Source organism: Canis lupus, chromosome 29, assembly GCF_003254725.2.
Source record: "Canis lupus dingo isolate Sandy chromosome 29, ASM325472v2, whole genome shotgun sequence".
In the NCBI taxonomy this organism is placed as follows: domain Eukaryota; kingdom Metazoa; phylum Chordata; class Mammalia; order Carnivora; family Canidae; genus Canis; species Canis lupus.
The window spans coordinates 17,179,872-17,206,204 of NC_064271.1; the positions used below are offsets into that span (position 1 = coordinate 17,179,872).

A 26,333-nucleotide genomic window follows, 5' to 3' on the forward strand; every position below is an offset into this window, starting at 1 on the left:
CTTTCTTCTTTGACTATCTTCCATTTGCTCCATTCTTACTACTTAACTATTTCTTAAGAAGAATACAAAAGCCCAAACCAAATACCTCAAGATATTCAAATCTATTTGAATTTATTTACTCAATCACCCAGCTTAGATTTGGGGCTGTCACTGACTTCTTCCTCTTTCACCTACATCTAAGCAAGTGCAGGGTTGAGGTGGTTTTGTCTATCAACTACTTCTTAAAGTTTTTTTTTTTTTTTTTTTTTTTTTAAGATTTTATTTGTTTACTTGAGAGTCAGCAAGAGAGCATAAGCAGGGTGGGGGACAGAAGAAGAGGGAGAAGCAGGCTCCCCACTAAGCGGGGAGCCTGAGGTGGGGCTTGATCCCAGGGATCATGTCCTGAGCTGAAGGAAGATACTTAACTACTTGAGTCACCCAGATGCCCCTTAGCTGTTTTTTTTTTTTTTTTTTTTTTAATGTTCTCCTGATCCCACTATTCTGGTACTGACTCAAGGCCTCACAAATTCTTACATGGACTATTATTGTAGTCTCCCATTGCCACTCCACCCCAGTTACACCTGGCTCCCTTGCTTACATCCTCCAAGTATGTGGCACCACACACTAGATAATCTGAATTCCTAGCCCCGTGTATCAGATTTCCACAACCTGGTCTTCCCTCAACCTCCTCAGCATCTTTTATTTCTACTCCCCATGTTTGTACACTAATAACACTGAACCACTTCAGTTCCAGAACGTATATTATATGGCTTCTTCCCTTTGCTTGCACTGTGCCCTCTGCCTGCAAGTCCTGAGGATCATCGTCTACTTAGTGGTCATTGCTCTTGCAGAGAGCTTTATCTACCCCTGCATTCCTACTCACTTTCTAGGCATTGCTAGGCTGCTCTCCTCTCCTCACACAGAGAAGACCTTCTGTGTATACACTGATCACCTAGTGGTAATGGTAAAATGATATGCCAATATGGTTCCTTTCCCCTCCCCCATTACACTAATAAGCTCATCAAAGAAGCATATTACTGCATGCAGTACATTCATGTCTGTTTTTGCAGTTTGAAAAATAGTCTTGAAATGCTATTGTAGGCACTCAACAAATAACCTGAATACAGTTCTCATTCAATTCAGTTTAGTACAAATTAATTAAGCAAGTGAAAAAGAATGCTTACTTGTACTGGATGTTGGCTTCCTGTAAGAATGCTAACAGGGCTTGGGAACCATTTTGGAGAATATGGACATCAGTAACTGCTCCTTTTGATACATAGGAGATACTGCTGGGCTGCCACAGGTCCACCTGTAGTGCAGGAACCAACCTATAATTCATATTCAGTGCAGGTGGGGAAAGATCCATGTCACAATGTGAAACATGTCACCTTATTTATATTCAAAAACACCAAACACATTTTAGATCCAGATTCAATGCTTTCATCATCAGAGTAAAACTCTTATTTGATTTTTGAATTAGGTCTCCAAATTAGATCGTATCCATAATAGAATTTGATCATAATTTACAAGTAACAGTTTAAAGACCAATATACATTAAAGCCACAAGGTAAAAACTAAATAAAAATAGTTTTGTGTGACTTTGATATTCTTAAATATTATTACACAAATACTTGAATAAGAGAAAGGAGGACATAAACTACCTTTTATTTTACTACACAACTGACCTGTGGTAGCTTGGCAACATTTAAATGGAACTTTAAATGGAATACTCTCCAGGTACTTCCTCATTTCCCCCAACACAAGCACGCCTTTTATCAATTCCTACCCGGCCTTCACATGGCAATAGAAACATCCCTTTCCCAGGTCAGACTTTTCCACTAGGGCAGTCTCCTTGTCAGAGTTCTTAGAGCAACTCATGCTTTTTTCATTATGTAATTACATCTTATCAGAATGTAAGCTCCATTTAGTTACCACCTCATTTCAAGTGCCCAGAATGGTGCCTTGTGCACATCAGCAGCTCACTGTTGTATGCGTGTAGGCCCCATGTAATATTCACTCTATATTCACCCCACGTTCAGGGTTTTGCAGGAAAGCAGGAGCCATGTCTGTTGGGCTTACTGTGGTGTTCCCATGGCCTTGTCTAGTGCTCCATGTTCATCACTGAACTTAGCTAGAAGGCAAGAGAGCCTTAAGTTCTGCACAAGCCTAGAGCTACAATTTTTGATTAGGTATAGTTTGCCTTTACAGACATATCTCTGTCTTCTCTGTGTTTGGGACTCTTTTCTTCCTGCATTTCCAGCCTTAGTCTGTTACAGGGCCTTGGTTTCTGATCTGAAAAGATTTAGTTACTTTATCTTCACTTAGATGTCAGTGTCTGCATTCTGTTGGGAACTATAGAAGACTAAAAATACTTTGTGACTCAAGGAACTATACCTCTAGTGGTATAATTTAATCTTGAACAGGGTAGAGAGGCATTTGCTTTGGGGACAAAGAGTCTGCCTGTATTTTTTAAAGCACTCCACTAAGTTGCAAGGGCAAATCTGACTCAGCTAACATGCTAGTCCAACAATCATAGAAAAACAGAAGTGTGGGGCTGGAAGGGATGCTGAGAGGTCATTTGATCCATCTGTCAGCCCTTGGGCAAGGATACATCTAGGACTGAACAAACCTGTCCCCAGTAGATGTATCTAAACCACATCTTTTAAGTCTCTAAAACAGGAGAGTTCACAACATCCTAATGTAACTCATATTCACATTTAAGAAGATTGCAGACATTTTTCTTGATCTCTTATGCTGCAGCACAGCTTCATTTTTTCTTATTCCATTTTCCAGTAAGGAATGACTGGTTTCTTGCCTTTGTTAGTAAAGTATGCTGGTATCTTTCACTTTTCTCTATACGTTAGATTTTCTGATCCTTTAATCATCTTTGAAACCTGCCTTTAAACCCATTATAGAGACAGTTTTTTGATATTAAGGTTTGCTGCCATCCCTTAATGCCAGTAAAGATGAGGAAATAGTGCTGCATTTGGAAGGTAGAGAACCGTAAGAACTGAAAATAATATGAAGAGCCACTCTGGAAATTAGTTGATGTGTCATTTTCTAGAGTGTATGCTAAAAACGAATCCTCATCCTCTAGAAGATAGTAGCTTCCCTGCAGGGAGGTTCCAAGTGACATATCCTACCGCCTGACTGACCTGCAGAGGACTTCTTAGGAAGCCTTTCTGACCTGCTTTGTCAGAAAGCAATTGGTCTAAAGGAAATTAACAAAAATAGTTTGCAAAATCAGGAATTGTATTCTGGTTTGATATTAGGAAAGTTAGTTAAAATGTACTATCAGCTTTTCTCCAGTAAAATTTTGGGGAAAAGTGCTTGGATACATGACATGGGCATTTCAGTCTGGGGGGCAGGTACACGCCTATATCAAGATATAGGGGACAGTAATACTCATGTGAGATTTGTAAAATGTCCTACTTTATAGGTATTTCTGATCTTTTCAATAAAGCCTTGAGGTAGGAGTTAATGATAGATACATTTAAAGAATGAGAAGACTCAGATTTATAGAGGCAAAGGCAATTTTCCACAGATGAACTGCTCCAAAATGGTGACACAGCATGTGCTTAACTCCAATTCCCATACTTACTCACTGAGTAAGTGTCTTTTGGATCTTCTGGTGAAACAAGCAGCTTCCAACTTCCTGACTTAGTGTTTGACGAGGTCTAGTTGGCAGGTCTCATACTCTGGTCTTTCCTATCAGGGGTTATTTGCCTTATAAATTAATATGCAGGTATTTCAAAGCTTAAATCAGCCCACTCTGGGCAGGTTGCCATCATTTCCTTAGGGCCTGATCACATCTGGATAAAATGATAAACTGTCTTTGAAAGGCAAAGCTGGGTAACACTTTATAAAGATAACAAAGGATCAGTAACCTTGTCAGGATGGTCTCAGATTGTATGCCAACTATTGCAAGTCTTTGCTGTAAACAGCCATCTGATATTCCAGGGAAAGGGTGCTCCTTTGTGAAAAGTTCTGGCCTTGGAATCTAGTGGTTGTTTCCATGTTTTCCTTTCCTCATATGATTACTAGTCACATAGAGCCAGATCTACTTAGGAGGTAGAGGTAATGAAGGGTCCCTAGATGGCTCAGTTGGTTAAGTGTCTGACTCTTGATTTTGGCTCATGTCTTGATCTCAGGGTTGTGAGTTCAAGACCCACATTGGGCTCCATGGTGGCAGTAAAGCCTACTTAAAAAAGAAGAAAAAAAAGAAGAATGGAAGTAATTTAGTATATGATCAAGACTATGGACTTTTGAATCTGAAGGCCCTGAGCTGGGATGCTAGCTCTGGGTAATACTGGCTGTGTGACTTTGGGGGAGGTTTTAACATTTCTGAGCTTCAAATTCCTCATTTGTACTTTTAAGATAGTTAAAAAACCTATCTACATACTTTTCTGTAGGATAAGTTGGAAAAATAGAAGTAAAACACACAGCAGAAAGTCTGGCACATCGTGGAATCTTAAAAAAATATTTATTGTTTCTTTCTTTTTGAAAAGCATATAAAAAGAAAATCTGGAAGCAGTAAAGATAAAGTTCTACTTTGAGTGTTTCTGAGTAAAATGACGACTATAATGAGATTATTCCCTTATTGAGACATTAAAACCTACAGATGGCTTTAAGGAGGAGAAGAACCAATAAATAAACCAAAAATATGAACAAGGCTGGAATGTTTCCTAATGGAAAGGCAAACAACTGGATTTGAAGCCACTGTAGCCTACTGGTTAATTCCTGGGACTCTAGAGTCTGACTTTGCATGATTAAATTCAGGCTCTCCACAGTTAGCATCTGTGTGATATAGGGCAAGTTCCTTAATCTCTTTGGGACTTTCTTCAACTGTAAAATGAAGATGATAGTTACACTTCCTGGTTGTTATTGTTATGGGATTATAGAGACTATAGAAAATGCAGTCATTAAGAGCATAAATTTTGTAACTCAAGACAGGATGAGTTTGAATCCCAGTCTTGCTGCTTAATAGTTGTGTGACTCTGGGCAACTTACTTTAGTTCTCTATGCTTGTTTCCTCACTTATAAAATGGAGTCATAAATACATTTTATAGATTTGTTAGATTTAAACTAATATCTATAAAATACTTTAAACAGCACCTGGTGTTTACCAGGGGCACCGGGTTGGCTCAGTGGTTGAGTGTCTGTGTTTGGCTCAGGTTGTGATCCTGGGGCCCTGGGATCGAGTTGCGCATCGGGCTCACCACAGGGAGCCTGCTTCTCCCTCTGCCTATGTTTCTCTCTCTCTGTGTCTCTCATGAATAAATAAAGTCTTAAAAAAAATTAAACTACCTGGTGAACAGAGGTCATTCATTAAATGATAAATAATTCAAAATTCAAAAATAACGTCTTTGCAATTAAAAAATATATTTTAGTCTGGCATGAATTTTATGGCTCTTCTGGCCCTTGTGCTGTTTATTTATTGGCCTAATCCAGCCTTCATGAAGCATCTACCTGTCGTTTAGGCCTATGGCTGATTACATATCAGCCATCTGAACCATGGCTGGTTCAGATATCAGTGAAGGTGTAGTCAGTGTCCCTTAGCAGTTTCAGAGGAGTCCTACATGTGGATATTGGGAAGATCTGGTGTTTCTTCAGCTTGGGAACAGATGGCCTGCTTCCCAGCTGCTTGAGGTAACACAGAAGCATGAGAGAGGAGAGTCTTACTCTATATTTACTCTTACATTTGGTTTGGAAAAGTGTTAAGCACTTACGTGTCACATAACAGAGATCTTACTGCACAGAAAAGCACCCTCTCTTATTTACCCTAACAATTGTCTTTTTGGTCTGAATTCATTTAACCTTTTTGAATCTTAAGATCTTTGTCAGGATGCCTGGGTGGCTCAGCGGTAGGGTGTCTGCCACCTAAATTTTGTCTACTCATCTCATTCTCAACTCTCAAGTTTTTATTTTTTAAAAAGATTTTATTTATTTGAAAGAGAGAGAGGGAGAGAGAGAGAGAGGGAGAGAGAGAGGGAGGGAGAGGGAGGGAGAGGGAGGGAGAGAGAGAGAGAGAGAGAGAGAGAAAGAGAGAGCGAGCATGAATAGGGAAAGGAACAGAAGGAGAGGGAAAAGAAGACTCCTTGCTGAGTAGGGAGCCCAATGTGGACTCGACCCCAGGACTGGGATCATGACTTGAGCCGAAGACAGACTCTTAACCAACTGAGTCACCCAGGTGCCCCAACTCACAAGTCTTTAAATTTTAGAGTGTCCACTTCAGCAACATAAAGAAATGCTTGTATTTTGTGGCTATTATTTGTCCTTGTTCTACTTCTTAGGACTCCTTAACATTTCAGATACCAGGGGGCTGCTAGAAGGGAAACTTAGCTAGAGATCTCCTGTAAACTAAAGGCATTGGTAGGTTGTTAAAATTTGGGGACTCATTTTAACTAGCTTCAGTCTCTCTCCCTTACAAAATGCTAAGTTATCACTTCCCTAAAGCACAGGCCCAATAAATACAACAAAGTCTCCAGGAATTTAGGCAACTCTTATTGTTTCACTATTATAGAAAGATGAAAATATATTAACTAATTAGGGATTAAAATAATCATAAAAATTAGTGGAGGCCCAACAGCGGGATAAAGTAAATCCAAATGAAAGCATTGCTTGTAAATTTCATTATATTAGAAATTCATACTACTAGGACAAATACTAGTCATCATAAAAGAATTATTCCTATGACATTAGGTAAAGGTGGGAATGCCTGGTGAAGCTCTGTTTTGATGTTCAAGTTTTCTCTCCGATTCTCTTCAAGGCTGAATGCTGATTGTCATAATTGGATAATAAGTCTCATTTATTCAATAAAGTACACACGTTGTAAAAAAAGAAAATGATTTCTAACATTTCCCTGGACTATTAATTGGTACATTCACCAATTGAAAGGATTATTGAAGCCCATCAGTCAAAGATTCTTGGAATATATGGGTAGTCAAAAAAGATTTATTTGCTTGTTTCAACAAGCGGTAATCTCAGAAAGATGGTGTTAGAACTTATGGGATTTGGGTTTGTGTTAGGTGATTTTGTGTGGGGCTTAAGGAACTGGGATTTTTATTTGGGTTGAATGCTATAATGAAGGGAATTCCACCATTGGATATCTTGATAATTTTACTTGCAAGGTGAAAGAAACAATTAGAGCTATAATTGATAAAGAAACAATAGTCATATCAGCCAAACAAGGTGGAGGTTTTGTCATTTTTCTGATTTGGAATATATATATTTTTGGTCTGTGTTTAGACAGGATCACAGGGGTCTCATTTTTATCTTATTTTATGAAGAACACAGAATGGTCTTGTCTGGTGTTGGTACTCTGTAAAGTGTTCTAATAGGAGAAACCCAAGGTCTAGCTGTTAGTGCTGGGATGGCTCCTGGCTGCCAGAGCTGTTTTTCTTCATCTCAGGAAAAATCACTATTTTACTAAGGTCATGGGATAACTAATGGTATGCCCAATGAGAGGTACGAACTCTCTGCATTATCAGGCCAGAATGGCTTGGAGGAGGTGATTTGAATACTAGGTCCACTGGGGCTACAGAATGAAGGATGTAGACTTGTGATGGTCTACCAAGGAGAATTAGGAACTCAATGACATCTGACTTTGGCACCTGCATCTTTCTGTAGTACCTGCATAGCATATAAAAGAGTTGATACTACTTAATTCCTGCTCTCTAAGTGAACACTTGAAGACTTAAAAATACTAAGGAAAGGTTTCTAACTGCTCCACTTGAGACTGAGAATTTAGCCACCACTCAGGAAAGTTATTAGATCAGGGCAATATTATTTCATTATATTTTGCTAGCTTAAAATAATTATATTCTTAAGAATTGAGTTAGCATTTTTAGCCTGGCTTTGTAGAATGGATAAAAATAATCAGAGATCATCTGATGCATCACTTGAATATCCATTAATAAGGACATTTGAAGATAGGAGCCCCTGGGCTGCCTCCCATCAAGTAATAGAGATTTCCTTCTATTTTCTATTGATGATTTATGGTTTTAACATAGACGATTTTTTCATAATATTTGATTGCTACATTCAGAAGTATTTCATTTGGTGTACTAAAAAACAGTATGTTAACACATTTATATTTTGGATATTTTCTGGAGTTTAACACGCAGTGAAAATTCACTTCAGAGTTTGTTTTGCACAAGAATTCTATGTATCACAAAAAAATCAAACCTCATCTTTGGCTCGGTGAGAAAATTAATAGAAAGTAAAAGAAATAGCTTCATTCTGGTTCTGTGTAAAGTTTGCTATGTCACATTTCAGAGACTTAATCTTCCTATTTAGAAATAAAGGGCTTGAAGAACATTAGTTCTGATTTTCCCTTATACTCTATAATTCTGCCAGACTCACTGTGCTTTTCTGAGTATAAAAGTTTACATTTTCCTAGGAAAATCTCTTTCAAGTTCATTCATGTTTTCCTTATTACTCTCAGAGTTATAAAAAAGGCCTTCTAAACAATTCTGCACTAATATCATATTTCAGTGATCAGTTTTATTGACTTATTAGATCAGTAATGAAAATGATATATAAGGTAACTATTCATTTTTTTTAAATTCTAATTTTTTTCAACCCCTTTACTGAAAGCATTTTTCCAAAGGAGTTGGAAAATGATAAAATAATTATTTGCTTCCACATTAATTGCTAGCTGATAAAAAGGCCAGTGAGAAATCCTTAAAGTAGAGGCCAGGTGATCAAGTGACAGATAATCATCCTTTGAACAACCCAGAGGATCTGGAGATTGTTCTGTCTCTCTGTTGTTTATGAGAATAGACTGATTTCAAAAACTCAGCTGTAAGTACCCCACATCCATTCATTCTTTACTGAGGTATCTACGGTGTTTTAGCCATCAAGCTATATTCTCAGGATACAATGATGAGTAAGACATACCTTGGCCTTCAAGGACTAAACAGATGTTACATGCTCAGTCTATAAAGGGAAGACACACCAAGACTGTTTATTTACATCTGGAAGGTAGTTTGAGAAAAGTTTCCTAGGAGGAGTTGTTTATGCATAATACTGAATGAGGAGTAGGAGTTAGCCTGGAAAAGGTGAGGAGAAGAGAGAAGGGGGACTTAAAAGGCATCATTCAGAGACTTCCATATGAAGGCGGTTTGTATCAAGAATGGAAGAACTAACATAAATAAATAAAAATAATGGAACAGCTATGTTGAAGTTTACCTGAGCCCTATGACCCTGTCAAACAGTGATCCCACTGCCCCTTTGTATTTTTAAATGGCTTACTCTAATGAATGATTCATAGAACTTCGAAAAGACTCACAGATTCCCTTTTTGTTTACCTATGACAAGCTCTGGCATAGACCCTCAGATTCCCATTCTTTGTCTCATAAATAATTAGCTGAATGGTTTGTCCCCATTAATCACGCCGAACAACATGCCTGTTACTTCAACAATTAAGCTTCTCTCTTTCCACCAGGGCCCTGAACTTTTTTCCACCCTCACTGGCTATAGCCCCTCTGTAACAGTCCTTCCTGAGCATCAACTGACCTCATAGTGAAACATCCTCTGATCAAGTCCCTTTCAGCCCACTTCCCCATACCTGGTTCTTTTTTTTTTTTTTTTTCCCATACCTGGTTCTTGCTAGCCTTGTTCACTGTTCCTCTTGAAAGAAAAACCCTTTTCTTTCTGACTTTTGAGATTTGTACATGTTACGGTTGACATGTTTACCCTACTGCAGTAGTCTTTTTTCCTGCATTTGCAATAATTCTTTTGAATAAAGTTTATCCTTCCCTAACTCTGAATTTGTTTTTTATTTGATAACACTATACAAAATCATGCTCATGGTTTATTTGGAGGACTGAAAGTAAAGAAGTAGTTCTTTTAACCAATTCCTATGTAATGGAGCTGACATAACTAAAGTTCATAGTGTCATTTAGGGGTACGCAATGAACTAATCCTTGGGTGAAGTCCTGGGTCAAGTTCCTTGACGAGTCCCACCCTTGTATGCCTGTATTTGGGTCAGCTTTCCTCCCCAGCTTTATTGAGATGTATAACATTGTATAATTTTAAAGTATACAACAGGGATCCCTGGGTGGCGCAGCGGTTTGGCGCCTGCCTTTGGCCCAGGGCGCGATCCTGGAGACCCGGGATCGAATCCCATGTCGGGCTCCCGGTGCATGGAGCCTGCTTCTCCCTCTGCCTGTGTCTCTGCCTCTCTCTCTCTCTCTCTCTCTCTCTCTGTGTGTGTGACTATCATAAATAAAAATTAAAAAAAAAAATAAAGTATACAACATGTTGACTTGATACACTTATAAAATATAAGTGATTTGATACACTCCATTATGTCATTTAATTACCATTTCTTTGTTGTTGTGGTAAGAACATTTAAGATCTAGTTTCTTAGGAATGTTTCATATAATGTAGTATTTTTAACAATAACCAAAATGTTACACATTACATACCCCAAATTTATCTTATAACTGGAAATTTGTACCCTTTGACATCTCACAACTTCCTCCACCACTAAGTCCCTGACAACCACCATGCTACTCTGTTCCTTTAGCGTTTAAGATTCCACATATAAGTGAAATCATATGGTGTTTGCCTTTCGCCATCTGACTTATTTCACTTAGCATAATACCTTCAAGGTCCAGACATGTCATAAATGTCAGGATTTCCTTTTCTCTCATGATTAAATAATATGCCATTGTGTGTGTATGTGTATACACAAACACACACACACAGTACATTTTTTGATCCATTCATCTATTGACAGACACTTAGGTTGTTTCTACATCTTGACTATTATAAATAATGCTGTAATAAACATGGGAGTGCAGGTATCTTTCTGAGATCATGTTTTCACTTTCTTTGGATATATACCCAAGAAGTGGGGTTGCTGGATCATATAGTAGTTCTATTTTTAATTTTAATGAACCTCCACACTGCTTTCCATAATGGCTATACCAATATGCATTTCCACCAATAGTGCACATGTGTTCCTTTTTCTATACATCCTTGCCAACGTTTGTTATTTCTATGTGAAGTGATATCTCTGTGGTTTAGATTTTTTCTTCTTGTCGGCTTTTCAGTGCCTAGCTCTTACTATGAATGTGTAGTTAAGGTAAGCAGACATCTCCAGAGATAGATATACCAGAAAACAGAAAAGAGGAATACAGAGATATCAGAAACAGAAAAAAGGAATTCAGAGGAAAGAGATAATACATGGAAGAGAGCAGAAGATGGAAGTCAAAGAAACTGTAATAAGTGCAATGAATGTTTCTGAGGTAAGAGAATGAAACAAGAGCACACTTATGCTCACTGCAGAATTATTTATAATATTCAAGATATGGAAGCAAGTATCCATGCTCATGGATTGGAAGAATTAATACTGTCAAAATATCCATAATTCTCAAAGCAGTCTACAGAGTCAATGCAATCCCTAGCAAAATACCAACAGCATTTTTCACAAGAGTAGGACAAATGATATTAAAATTTGTAGAGAACCATAGAAGACTCTGAATAGCTAAAGAAATCCTGAGAGAAGAATGAAACTAGAGGTATCACAATCCCAGATTTCAAGATAAACTACAAAACTACCATAATCCGAACAGTTTAGTACTGGCAAAAAAATAGACACAAGGTCAATGGAACAGAATAGAGAGCCCAGAAATAAAACCACATTTATATGGTCAATTAATCTATGACAAAGTAGGCAAGAATATGCCAAGGAGGAAAGAAAGCTTTTTCAATAAACAGTGCTGAGGAAACTGGATAGCTACACACCAAAGAATGAAACTGAACAGCTTTCTAATACCATATAAAAATTCAAAATTGCTTAAAAACCTAAATATGAGATCTGAAACCATGATCTTCCTAGAAGAGAACACAAGCAGTAATTTCACAGATATCAACTATAGCAACATTTTTCTAGACATGTCTCCTGAGGCAAGGGAAATGAAAGAAAAAGGTAAACTATTGGGATTACACCAAAATAAAGCTTTTGCCCAGCAAAGGAAACCATCAACAAAACAAAAAGTCAACCTGAATGGGAGAAGATATTTGCAAATGATATACAACTGAACACCAAAAAAAACCCCTAAATAATCCAATTTAAAAATAGACAGAGGACCTGAACTGACATTTTCCCAAAGAAGACATATCATATCCAAGACCTATCCAACAGACCAATGAAAAGATGCTCAACATGACTCGTCGTCAGAGAAATGCAAATCAAAACCACAATGAGATATCACCTAACACCTGTTAGGATGGCTAAAATCAAGGAGATAATAATAAGTGTTGTCAAAGATATGGAGAAAAAGGAACCCTCATGCATTGTTAGTGAGAATGCAAACTGGTGCAGCCACTGTGGAAAACAGTATGGAGGTTTCTCAAAAAATTAAAAAATAGGGATCTCTGGGTGGCGCAGCGGTTTAGCGCCTGCCTTTGGCCCAGGGCGCGATCCTGGAGACCCGGGATCGAATCCCACATTGGGCTCCCGGTGCATGGAGCCTGCTTCTCCCTCCGCCTGTGTCTCTGCCTCCCTCTCTCTCTCTCTCTCTGTGTGTGTGTGTGACTATCATAAATAAAAAAAATTAAAAAAAATAAAAAAAAATAAAAAAATAAACTACATATGATTCAATAATTCTACAATCAGGTATTTATTCAGGGAAAATTAAAACACAGTATATGCACCCCTATGTTTACTGCACCATTATTTACAATAACAAGGACATGTAAGCAACTTAAGTGTCTACCAACAGATGAATAGGTAAGGAAAATGTGGTGTACACACACACGCGCACACACGGTGGAATATTACACAGCAATAAAAAGGATGATATCATGCCATTTGACAGAACATGGATAGACCTACAGTGTAATGCTAAATGAAATAAGAGACTGAGAAAGATAAATACCATGTGATTCCACTCATAAGTGCAATCTAAAAGAAGTGAACAAACAAAAAGGAGAATCAGAACTGTGAATACAGAGAATAAACTGATGGCTGCCTGAGGAGAGGGGGCTGGTGTATTGGGAATGGTGAAGGAGAGTGAGAGATACAGATCATTAGTTATAAAATTAATAAGTCATGGGAATAAAAAGCAGAGCATAAGGAATACAGTCAATGATACTGTAATAGCAATGTAATGAGACAGATGGTAGGTATACTTGTAGTGAACATAGAATTATGTATAAGCTTGTCAAATCACTAAGTTGTACACCTGAAAGTAATGTAACATTGTATGCCACCAAACTGAAAGAAATAACATAAATCTGTACGTACCTGTAATAAAGTTGAATTTATAAATTAAGCACAATAAAATTAATAATGACAATAACAATTATAACAATATAGTGGTAAAAGTCATGTGAATATAGCCTCAAAAAAAGATATGGTTTGTGTGTATATATCCACACACACACAAATGTGCACACACATACACTAGAATAGTACCCAGCCATAAGAACAAATGAAATCTTGCCATTTTCCACAACATGGATGGAGCTAGAGGGTATTATGCTACATAACGTAAGTCGGAGAAAGAAAACTACCATATGAGTTCACTGATATATGAAATCTAAAAAAAACAAAACAGAAACAGACTCAGATACAGAGAACGATTTGGTGGTTACAAGATGGGAAGGGTGGAGGAATGAAAAAAATAGGAGAAGGGAATTATAAGTTATAGGGATGTAATGTACAGCATAGGAAACATAATAATATTGTAACAACTTTGTATGGTGACAGATGACAGCTAGATTTATTGTGATTGTTTCATGATGTATATAAATGTTGAATCACTATGTTGTACAGTTGAATCTAATATAACACTGTATGTCAACTACACTTCAATGAAAAAGAAAAAGAAATGGGGTGAAAAAAGAGCAGAATACTCTAAAAAAGGAAAAAATAGAGAATAAAGAAGAGAAGAAATTTAAATTCCAGTAGTTGGAATACAAAGTTGAGGAAATTTCACAGAAAGTAAAACAAAATGGTAAAAAGATGGAAAATAGAGAAAATATAAAAAAATAAGTTAAACCATGCAGTCCAACCTCTGATAAATAAAAGAGTCATAAAAAGTATAGAAAAAAATAGAAGGGAGAATATTATCAGATCATTAATACAAAAATTCAGAACTTTTCCATGAATTTCCAGATTAAAAGGAGTTGAGTTCACAATGAATTAAATAGACCGATACTAATTTACATCATTATAAAATTTCAGAATACTAGGAATAAGGAAAATCCTGCAAGTTTCTACACTTTATGTTAATGATAACCTAGCCATGAGATTTTCATTTCTAGTAATACAGAGAGCAGGGTAACTTCAACATTCCCCTGCTACAAGACAGCTAGAAAATGCTAAATAAAATATAACTAAAATGTCTTTAAAAGTAGAGTGGAGCTCCCCAAAACATACGGGAAATTCCCAGAAGCCTAAAATAAAGAAAATAGCAACTAGATCTGTACACATGTTGACTGTGATGGTAGTCCAGGTTCAGAACTGTGGGTGTCTCTACAAATCACATTGGGAATAAAACTGAGATTCGAGACTCAAAGTTGGGAGCTGGAGCAGATTCTAGCATAAAACTGAACGTAAAAGGACAATCCTCAAAGAGTGGGATTTATTTTTTTAATCTTTAAAAAAGATTTTATTTATTTATTTATTTGAGAGAGAGCGCGCACAAGCGGGGGGCGGGGCAGCAAGCAGAGGGAGAGGGAGAAGCAGGCTCTCTGCTGAGCAGGGAGCCCAATGAGGGACTCAATCCCAGGACCCCAAGATCATGACCTGAACAGAAGGCAGATGCTTACCTGAATGAGCCACCCAGGCATCCCAAGAGTAGGTTTATAAAAAGTCTACATACCAGTAAGTTTTGATAAGGAAGCATTTTGTATTAATAAATGCACCTCTCTAGACAGAGAAAGATGCACCCTCAAGCTGGCCACTCAGAATTCATAGCAATACAGGCCTACCTTAAGAACCAAGAAATATCTCAGACAATCTATACCTAAAGGAACCACAAAAAAGATCAAAATCCAAAGTTAGGCAAGGAAATAAAGATCAGAGTGGAAATAAATAGAAAATAAAAGGGAAATAGAAAAAAATCAATGGAGCTAAGAGCTTGTCCTTGGAAAGATAAACAAAACTGACAAATCTTTAGTTAGACTTACCCAGAATTAAAAAAATGAGGGCTCAAATAAAGTCAGAAATGAGAGAGGAGAGATTGTAACACATATCATTGAAATAAAAAGGATCATAAGAGACTTCTATGAATAATTACACACCAAAACCTAGAAGAAATAGATAAAATTTTAGAAACATACAAACTTCTATGTTACTAAATCATGAAGAAAAATAAAATCCAAATTGATTGATTACTGGAAGGGAGATTGAATCAGTAATCAAAAACCTCCCAAAAAACAAAAGTCCAGGATCAGACAGCTTCACTAGTGAATTCTACCAAACATTCAAAGATGATTTAATACCTATCCTTCTCGAGCAATTCCAAAAATCTGAAGAGTAGAGGGGTACTTTGGAGCTTATTTTATGAGGCCAGCTTTAATTACCCTCATAGCAAAATGAGATAAAGATATTGTAAAAAATAAATAAATAAAATTACTAACCAATATTTCTGATAAATATAGATGCAAAATTTTTTCAGCAAAATATTAGCAAGCTGGATTCAATAATACTTAAAAATGACATATCATGATCAAGTGGGATTTATTTTGGGGATGCAAAGATGGCTCAACATTCTCAGATCAATCAATGTGATCAATTACATTAATAAAAAATAAAACCACATGATCATATCAATAGATTCAGAAAAATCATTTGGTAAAAACTCTCAAGAACATGGGGATAAAGGGAATGTACCTCAACATAATAAAGGTAATAAATGACAAACCCACAGCTAACATGATAGTCAATGTTGAAAAGCTAAAAGGTTTTCCTGTAAAATCAGGAACAAGATAAGAATGCCCACTCTCATCACTTTTATTTAACATAGTATTGGAAGTTCTGATCAGAACAATCAGGTAGGGAAAATAAAAGACATCCATATTGCAAAAGAATAAGTAAAATTGTCATTATTTGCAGAAGACATGATTTTATATATAGAAAACCCTAAAGATTAAAAAAAAAACCTGTTGGGGCTAATAAATTCAGTAAAGACGCATAGTACAAAATCAACATACATAGTACAAAATCAACACATAATACAAAATCAATGTAAAGAAATCTGTTGCATTCCTATACACTAATAATGAAGCAAGAAATGAAATTAGGACAATAATCCCATTTATATGGCACCCAAACCAATAAAATATCTAGGAATAATCTTAACCAAGGAGGTGAAAGACCTGTACTCTGAAAAGTATAAAATTCAAGATGATGCAAAGAAATGGAAAGACATTTCATGCTGATAGGTTGGAAGAAAAAATTTTGTCTATACTATCCAAAGCAATCTACAATTTAATGCAGTCACTATCAAAATACTAACAGAATTTTTCACAGAACAATTAATCCTGAAATTTGTATGGGACCACAAAGACCTTGAATAGACAAAGCAATTTTGAAAAAGAAAAACAAAACTGGAAGTATCACAATTTCAGACTTAAAGTTATATTATGAAGCAGTAAGAATTAAGATAGTATGGTATTGGCATAAAAATAGACACATGGACCAACGGGATAGAAAAGAAAACTCACGATTACATGGTTAATTAATCTTCGACAAGGGAGGAATGAATACACAATGGGAAAAAGAAATCTTTTCAACATATGGTGTTGGAAAACTAGACAGCCACATGCAAAAGAATGAAACTGGACCATTTCTTTCACCACACACAAAAATAAACTCAAAATGGATTAAAGACCCTAATGTGAGACCTGAAACCAGAAAAATCCTTGAAGAGGACAGGCAGCAATCTCTCTGACATCAGCTGTAGCAACATTTTCTACATATGTCTCTTGAGGTGAAAGACATAAAAATAAATTATTAGGACTACATCAAAATAAAAACTGTCTGAACAGCAAAGAAAACAATCAACAAAACAAAAGACAACCTGCTGACTGGGAGAAGATATTTGCAAATGACATATCTGATAAAGGGCTAGTATCTAAAATTCATAAAGAACTGATACAACTCAATACCCAAAACACAGATAATCCAATTAAAAATGGACAGATGACATGAACAGACATTTCTTCAAAGAAAACAGCCAGATAGCCAATAGATACAGGAAAAGATGTTCAAGATCCCTCATCATCAGGGAGATGCAAATCAGAACTACAGTGAGGGGCACCTGGGTGGCTCAATCAGTTAAGTGCCTGTCTCCTTCAGCCTAGGTGAAGATCTTGGGGTCCTGGAATTGAGCCCCACATTGGCTCTCTTCTTAGTGGGGAGTCTGTTTCTCCTCTCACTCTCCCTCTGTTCTCAAATAAATAAATAAAATCTTAAAAACAACCTACAGTGAGACATCATCCTTATACCTGTCAGAATGGCTAAATCGCAAACACAAGAAACAAATGATGACAAGGACATGAAGAAAAAGGAACCCTTGTGTAATGTTGGTGGGAATGCTAGCTTGTGCGGCCACTGAGGAAAACGTAGGAACCTTCCTTAAAAAGTTAAAATATGGATCTAGCCTATGATCCAGTAATCACAGTACCAGGTATTTAGCCCTCAAAATACAAAAACACTAATTCAAACACTAATTCACTATGTTTATTTCAGCATTATTTACAATAGCCAAATTATGGAAGCAATCTAAGTGTCCACTGATAGATGAATGGATAAAGAAGATATGACATATTAATACAATAGAATATTATGGAGCCATAAAAAATGAAATCTTGCCCTTTGTAACACCATGGACAGAGCTAGAGAGTATAATGCTAAGCAAGTCAGTCAGAGAGAGATAAATATGGTATAATTTCACTCATATGTGGAATTTAAGAAATAAAACAAATGAGCAAAGAAGAAAGAAGACAAACCAAGAAACAGACTTTTAACTATAGAGAACAAACTGATGGTTACTAGAGGGGGGCAGGGGTGGGGCTTTGGGAGAAACAGGAGATGGGGATTAAATAAAACCTAATAAAATGGAAAAAAAATACCTAGAGTAAATTTAACCAAGGAAGTGAAATACCCATACATTTAAAACTATAACACAGTGGTAAAAGAAATTGAAGAAGACACCAATAAATGGAAAAACAATCTATGCTCATGGATTGGGGAAATTGATATTATTAAAATGTCCATACTACCCAAAGCAATCTACAGATTCAATGGAATTCCAATCAAAATCCCAATGGCATTTTTCACAGAAATAGAACAAACAATCCTAAAATTCATATGGAACCACAAAATACCTTGAATAGCCAAAGCACTCTCAAGAAAGAACAAAGCTGAAAGTATCATACCCCCTGAATTCAATCTATATTACAAAGTTATAGTAATCAAAGTAGTATGGTATTGGCATAAAAATAGACACATAGATCAAATGGGATAGAATAGAAAGCCCAGAAATAAACCCATGCATGTATACGATGGGTAAAGGACAGTCTTTTTAATAAATGGTGTGGAAAAAGCCAGAGAGCCAGAAGCAAGAGAATGAAACTATATTACTACCTAATGGTATATACAAAAATTAACTTAAAATGGATGAAATACTTGAATCTATGATCAAAAGCCATAGAAATTCTAGGATAAAATATGGGTGGTAAACACTGACATTGATCTTAATAATGTTATCTTAGATCTGATTCCCAAGGCAAAGGCAACAAAAACAAAAATAAACAAATGGGAATAAACTAAAAAGCATCTGTACAGCAAAGGAAACCAGCAACAACAAAAAAAGGCAATCTACTGAATGGAAGAAAATATTTGCAAATAATATATCCAATAAGGAGTTAATATCCAAAATATATTGAGGACTCATACATACTCAACTCAGTAAGAACAAATCAATCCATTTAAAAAATGGGCAGAGGATCTCAAATGACATTTTTCCAAAGAAGCATACAGATGGCCAGCAGGCAGATGAAAAGATGCTAATCATCAAGGAAATCACGCAAATCAAGACCACAATGAGATCACCTTACACCAGTTAGAATGGCTATTATTAAAAAAGATAAGAAATAACAAATTTTAGTAAGCACGTGGTGAAAAGAGAGCCCTTTTACACTGTTGGTGGAAATGTAAATTGGTGGAGCCACCGTGGAAAGCAGTACGGAGGTTTCCCAAAAAATTAAAAATAAAACTACCATATGATCCAATATTTCTACTCCTGGGTATTTATCCAAATAAAACAAAAACACTAACTTACAGGGATGTATGCACCCTGTGTTTACTACATTATTTACAACAGCCAAGATATGGAAACAACCTTAGTGTGTATTGATGTACAAATGGATAAAGAATATTTGGGATATATACACAATGGAATACTACTTAGCCACTAAAAGAGAATTAAATCTTGCCATTTGTGACAACATGGATGCACCTTGATCTAAATAAATTCAGTCAGATAGAGAAAGATAAGTACCATATGATCTCACTTATGTGTGGAATCTTAAAAACTAAAAACTAAAAAAAAAAAAAAAAAAAAAAAAAACCTCATGGATATAGAGAACTGAGTGATGATTGCCAGGAGGAATGGGAGTTGGGAGATGGGCAAAATGGAGGATGGTGGTTAGAAGGTATAGATTTCAGTGAAATGAATAGCTCATGGAAATGTGGTGTATAACATGGTGACTATAGTGAATGGCATTGCAACGTGTATTTGATGGTTGCCAAGAGAGCAGATCTTGAAAGATCTCATCAAAAGACTTTTTTTAAAACTTTTTATGGGGATGGATTATGAGTAGTTTTATTATAGCAATCATTTTACAACACTGTGAAGTGCTGAATTATTATATTTTATACCTGAAATTAATATAATACGGTATGTCACTTATACTTCAAACAGCCATTATGCCCTTCCAGACAGGTGCCACCACATGCCCTCACACTTACCACCCTGCACCACTAGACTCAGGGTCACAATATGCCCCCATCTGTAAGTGAGTTTTCTCACTTACTGAAGTCAGTTCATAAAGTCTAGAAGTGACAGCTTCTTCAAAAGCCCAGGGACCTGTGCAAGGCTCCAGAGATCATGAAGAATCAGAGAAACATGACTGCACCAAATTTAAATACAGTGAACTTCCAGTAACTGGCCCTAAAGAAATGGAGATCCAGAAATTGCCCTTTAAAGAATTAAGAAATTATTCTAAAGATGCTCAGAGAACTACAAGACAACAGAGATAAGAATTTAATGATATCAGGAAAACAGTAAAAGAATAAAATTATAAGATCAACAGAGAGTAAACAAACAAAATATCCCAACTAGAAATTTTGGGGCTAAAGAACACAATGACTGAAGAATTCAACAGAGAGTTTCAACACCAGACTTGACCAGTCAGAAGAAAGAATCATTGAACTAGAAGACAGATCAACTGACATTATCCAATCAGATGAACAAAAATTAAAAAAAAAAGGATGAAGAAGAATGAGAAAAACTGTGGGACTTATGGGACACCATTTAAAGAAATAATGAAGGGTATACCTAACTGGCACAGTAGGTCAAGCATCTGACTCTAGAATTCATTTCAGGTTTTTATCTCAGGGTTGTGAGATTGAGCCCCACGTCAGGCTCTGTGCTCAGCACAAAGTGTGCTTGGGATTCTCTCTCCTTCTTCTTCTGCCCCTCCTGTTTATATTTCTCTCTCTTTCTCTAAGGTAAATACATCTTAAAAAAAAAAAAGAAAAAGAAATAATGAGTACACCACTGGAATCCAAGAAGGAGAAGAGGTACCTGAAAGGGGTAGAATGTTTATTTGAAGAAATAATGGTTGAGAACTTTCCAAACCTGGGGATATTTGGATATACAAGTTCATGAGGATAATATGTCATCGCAAAATTTCAAATGGAAAAGATCTTCTCCAAGATATATTATAATGAAAATGTCTAAAATCAAAGACAAAGAGAGATTTTTTAAAGTAGCAAGAGAAAAAAAATACTCTCATACAAGGGAATCACCATTAGGCTGCCAGCAGATTTCTGTCTGAGACCCTGAGGATCAGAAGAGAATAGAATATTTGAAGTGCTAAAAGACACTCACAGCCAAGAATACTTCACCCAGCAAGTTGTCTTTCAGAAATTAAGGTCAGATAAATATTTTCCCTAATAAACAAAAGCTGAGGGAATTCATCACCACTAAATCTGCCCTACAAGAATGCTAAAAGAGTTCTTCAATTTGAAATGAAAAGATGTTAATCAGTAACACGAAAACATATATAAATATACATCACACTGGTAAAAGCAAGCATATAGTCATATTAAGAAAAAGCTAGTACTGTATTATGGTGGTGTGTTAGCTACTCTAAAAGTTAAAGGATAAAATACTAAAAATAGCTATAGCTACAATAATCTGTTAATGAATACAAAATGTAAAAAGACGCAAATTGTGAAATGGAAAACAATATAGTGGAGGTATAAAGAGGATTTGTATGTGCTTGATGTTAAATTGTTATCAGAGTAAAGTCGATTATTCTATCAATCATGTTTTATATAAGCTTCACAGTAACCACAACGCAAAGACCGACAGTACATTCACAAAAGATAAAGAGAAGGGAATCAAAACCTATCACTATGGAAAATCATTAATTCACAAAGGAAAGGAGCAAGAGAAGAAGAAAGGAACAAGGGGACCACAAAAACAGTAAAAAAACAAAACAATGAGTAAGTCCTTACCTAGCAATAATAACTCTAAATGTAAATGAATTGAATTCTCCAATCAAAAGACATAGAATAGTTGACCAATTAAACAACAACAACGAAAAACCAAACCAAATAAAATCAAACCAAATCAAGAACCAACTATGTTCTACTTACAAGACACTCACCTCAGGTTAAGGACATACATAAGCTCAAAGGGAAGGGATGCAAAGAGATATTCCAGGCAAGTGAGCCAAAAGAGAGCAGGAACAGCTGTATTTATAATAGACAAAATAGAAATGTATATATTTAATATATAAGCCAAAAATGGTAATAGGAGGCAAATATGGTCATTATATATTGTCATTAATATGGTCATCAATAATAATAAGATCAATTCACACAAGAAGTTATAATAATCATCAATATATATGCATCCAATACTGGAGTGCTAAATTTTTAAGCAAATATTACCAGATCTTAAGGGAGAAATAGACAAAAAATACAGTAACAGTAGGAGACTTCAATATTCCACTTTCAAAGATGGATAGATCAGTCAGACATAAAACAAGAAAACACTGGACTTGAACCACACATTAGACCTAATGGACCAAGGGACATACATATATATATAACATTCCATCCCACAGCATCAGACCATATGCATGGTCTCCTCAAGTGCATATGAACATTCTCTAAGATAAATCCTATGGCAAGTCACAAAAAAACTTTTAGCAAATTTAAGAATATTGAAATCATACCAAGTATCTTTTTTGCACACAATGGCTTGAAACTAGGAATAGTAAGTGGAAAACTCACAAATATATAAAAATTAAATGACACACTCCTGAACAACCAATTGATCAAAGAAGAAATCAAAACAGAAATTAACAAAATTCAAAACAAATGAAAATAGAAATACAATGTATCAAAACCTAGAGGATGCTACAAAAGCATTTAAGAGTGAAAAAAATACTTAGATTAAGAAAAAAGAGGGATGCCTGGGTGGCTCAGTGGTTAAGCATCTGTCTTCGGCTCAGGGCATGATCCTGGAGTCCCAGGATCAAGTCCCACATTGGGCTTCTTGCATGGAGCCTGCTTATCCCTCTGCCTATGTCTCTGTGTCTCTCCTGAATAAATAAATAAAATCTTAAAAAAAAAAAGAAATTTCAAATACACAACCTAATTTTATACCTCAAGAAACTAGGAAAAGAAGAATAAACAGCTCTAAAAAAAAAAAGCAGATGGAAGAAAATAATAGAGATCAGAAACAGAAAAAAATTAACAAAATCAAGAACCGGTTTTTGAAAAAATAAGCAAAATTTGACAATAACTTTAGATAGGCTAAGAAAAAAAGAAAAATAAATAAAATCAGAAAGGAAAGAGGGACATTACAACTGATACTACAGAAATAGAAAAGATAATGAGATTACACTGAACAATTAAAAGCCAAAAAATTGGGATCCCTGGGTGGCGCAGCGGTTTGGCGCCTGCCTTTGGCCCAGGGCGTGATCCTGGAGACCCGGGATCGAATCCCACGTCGGGCTCCCGGTGCATGGAGCCTGCTTCTCCCTCTGCCTATGTCTCTGCCTCTCTCTCTCACTGTGTGCCTATCATAAATAAAAAAATTAAAAATAAGCCAAAAAATTGGATAACTTAGGAAAAAAATGAATAACTTCCTAGAAATTACCCAGACTTACCCAGAGTTACCCAGACTGAATCATGAAGAAATAGCAAATCTGAATAGAGCAATAATGAGTAAAGAGATTGAATCATTTATTTAAAAAAACTTCTCCGTACAGAAAAGTCCAGAGCCAGATGGTTGCAGTGGTCAATTATACCACGCATTTACAAAGGATTTATGCCAATCTTTATCAAACTCTTAAAAAAAAATGAAGAGGAGAGAATGTTCCCTTAAACTTAATATATGAGGCCAGCATTATCTGCATACTGTAAGAAGACAATGAACCAATATCCCTGATGAAAATGCTGCAAAAAGTTTCAAAAAATCTTAGCAAATTGAATTTAACACACATAAGGATCATAAATCCCTGAGACACAAAGATGGTTTTCACACATACAAATCAATTAATGTAACATACAATAGAATAAAAGATAAAAATTATATGATCCTTTCAATAGACACACAAAAAGCATTTGTTAAAATACAATATACTGTCATGATAAAAACACTCAACAAACTGATTCTAAAAGGCATATGCCCCCAAGTAATAAAGGCCATATATGACAAGACTAGAGCCAACATCACTCAAAGATGAAAGACTGAAAGCTTTTCCTCTAAGTTGGAGAATAATGATGATGGTGCCCATTCTTACTCTTCTACTTACCATAGTTCTGGAAGGGCTATCCAGAGCAATCAGGCAAGAAAAAGAAATTCTAGTCATCCAAACCAGAAAGAAAGCAGTAAAACAGTCTTTGTTTCAGGTGATATGAACTTATATATAGAAAATCCTAAAGACCCCGTTAAAAATCCATTAGAACTAATAAACAAATTCAGTAAAGTTGCAGTATATAAATTCAATATGGAAAAATTAGTTGCATTTCTATACATTAACAGTGAACTATTAGAAATTTCTAAAAATCTGTTTATAGGTACATCAAAAACAACAGAAAATTTAGAAATAAATTTAACAATAGAGGTGTAAGACCTGTATACTGAAGACTATAAGACTCTGAAGAAAGAAATTGAAGACACAAATAGAAAGGTATTCTGTATTCATGGTTCAGAAGAATTAATATTGTTAAAATGCCCATACTCACTAAAGCCATCAATAGATACAATGCATCTCTATCAAAATTCCAATAGCATTTTTCACAGAAAGAGAACAATGTGTATGTCATCTTTGGAAAAATATCTGTGCAGTCCTTCTATCTATTTTTTAACAAAATCATTTGGGGGTTTTGTTTTCCTTTTGCTATTCAGTTAGGTGAATTCTTTATATATTTTGTATGTTAACTGCTTATCAGATATATGATCCTGTGGCCAGGAATCATCTGTCCAGCAAGGCTAACATTCAGAATAGGAGAGATAAAGAATGGTCCAAACAAAAGTTAAAGGAATTTATCATCACTAAACTGGTCTGACAAGAAATGTTAAATGGGATCTGTTGAGTGGAAAGGAAAGACCACAAATAGTAGTAAGAAAAGTAGGAAGCAGAGGACTTCCTGGGTGGCTCAGTCAACTGAGTGGTAGACTCTTGATTTTGGCTCAGGTCATGATCTCAAGGTTGTGGGAATGAGCCCCAGATTAGACTCCCTGATCAGCAGGGAGTCTGCTTCTCTTTCTGCCCTGTCCCTGCTCATGCACATGTTCTCTCTCTGAAATAAATAAATAAATGAATAAATCTTTTTTTTTTAAAGTAGGAAGCACGAAAGCAGGAAATTAAATGTATCTATACAAATCAGTTAAGAGCTTCACAACATAAAAGGATGTAAAGTATGACACCCTATACCTAAAACATGAGAAAGAGATGAGTGAGGAATGGATTAAATTTAAATGGTCATCTACTTAATAGAGACTGCCATGCATAAGATGTTATATATAACCAAATGGTAACCACAAATCAAAAGCTGGTAAATAGATAGCCAACAAATCAAGAGAAAGAAAGCCAAGCATATCACCAGAGAAAGCCAGCAAACTGCGAGAGAAGAAAAAGTAGAAAGAAACAAAGAGAAACTACAGAACAACCACAAAACAAGTAACAAAATGGAAATAACTACAAACCTACCAATAATTACTTTGAATGTAAATGGACTAAACACTCCAGTCAAAAGTCATAGTAGGGTCCATGTCAAAGAGTTTGCTGCCTGTGTTCTCCTCTAGGATTTTGATGGTGTCCTGTCTCACATTTAGGTCTTTTATCCATTTTGAGTTTTTTTTTTCTTTGTATGGTGTAAGAAAGTGGTCCAGTTTTCCCAACACCATTTGTTGAAGAGATGGTCTTTTTCCCATTGCATGTTCTTTCCTACTATGTCAAAGATTAGTTGACCATATAGTTGGTCCATTTCTGGGCTTTCTGTGGAAGACAGTGTGGAGGTTCGTGAGACAATTGAAAATAGATTTACCATATGGTACAGTAATTCTACCACTGGGTCTTTACCCAAAGAATATGAAAACATTAATTGGAAAAGATATATGCCCCCCTATGTTTATTGCAGCATTATTTACAATAGCCAAATTTGGAAGCAACTCAAGTGTCCATCATCAATAGGTGAATGGATAAAGTACCACCATATATACAATGGAATATTACTCAGCAATAAAATAATGAAATCTTGCCATTTGCAATGATATGGATGGAGCTAGAGAAGATAATGCTAAGTGAAATAAGTCAGAGAAAGACAAATACCATATGATTCCCTTCATATGTGAAATTTAAGAAACACAACAAACAAGAGAGACAAACCAGGGGTGCCTGGGTGGCTGAGTTGGTTAAGCATCTGTCTCAGTTTTGGCTCAGGTCATGATATCAGAGTTCAGGAATCAGGCCCCACGTTAGACTCTCCAAGAGGTGAGGAATCTGCTTGGGATTTTCTCTCTCTGTGCCTCTCCCTGATCATGCTCTTTCTAAGATAAATAAATAAAATCTTAAAA

At 35.9% G+C, this 26,333-nt stretch overlaps 1 protein-coding gene across 3 annotated transcripts in view; it reads right to left on the bottom strand.

The window, feature by feature from the left end:
• CPA6 (carboxypeptidase A6) overlaps window positions 1-26,333 on the bottom strand; it is a 317,848-nt gene that overhangs the window by 87,802 nt on the left and 203,713 nt on the right. For all 3 annotated transcript variants that reach the window (XM_035708380.2, XM_025477922.3, XM_049103757.1), the window contains one exon: window positions 1,164-1,288. In XM_035708380.2, coding sequence (XP_035564273.1) covers window positions 1,164-1,288 — 125 coding nt within the window. The remainder of the gene's footprint in view (window positions 1-1,163; window positions 1,289-26,333) is intronic.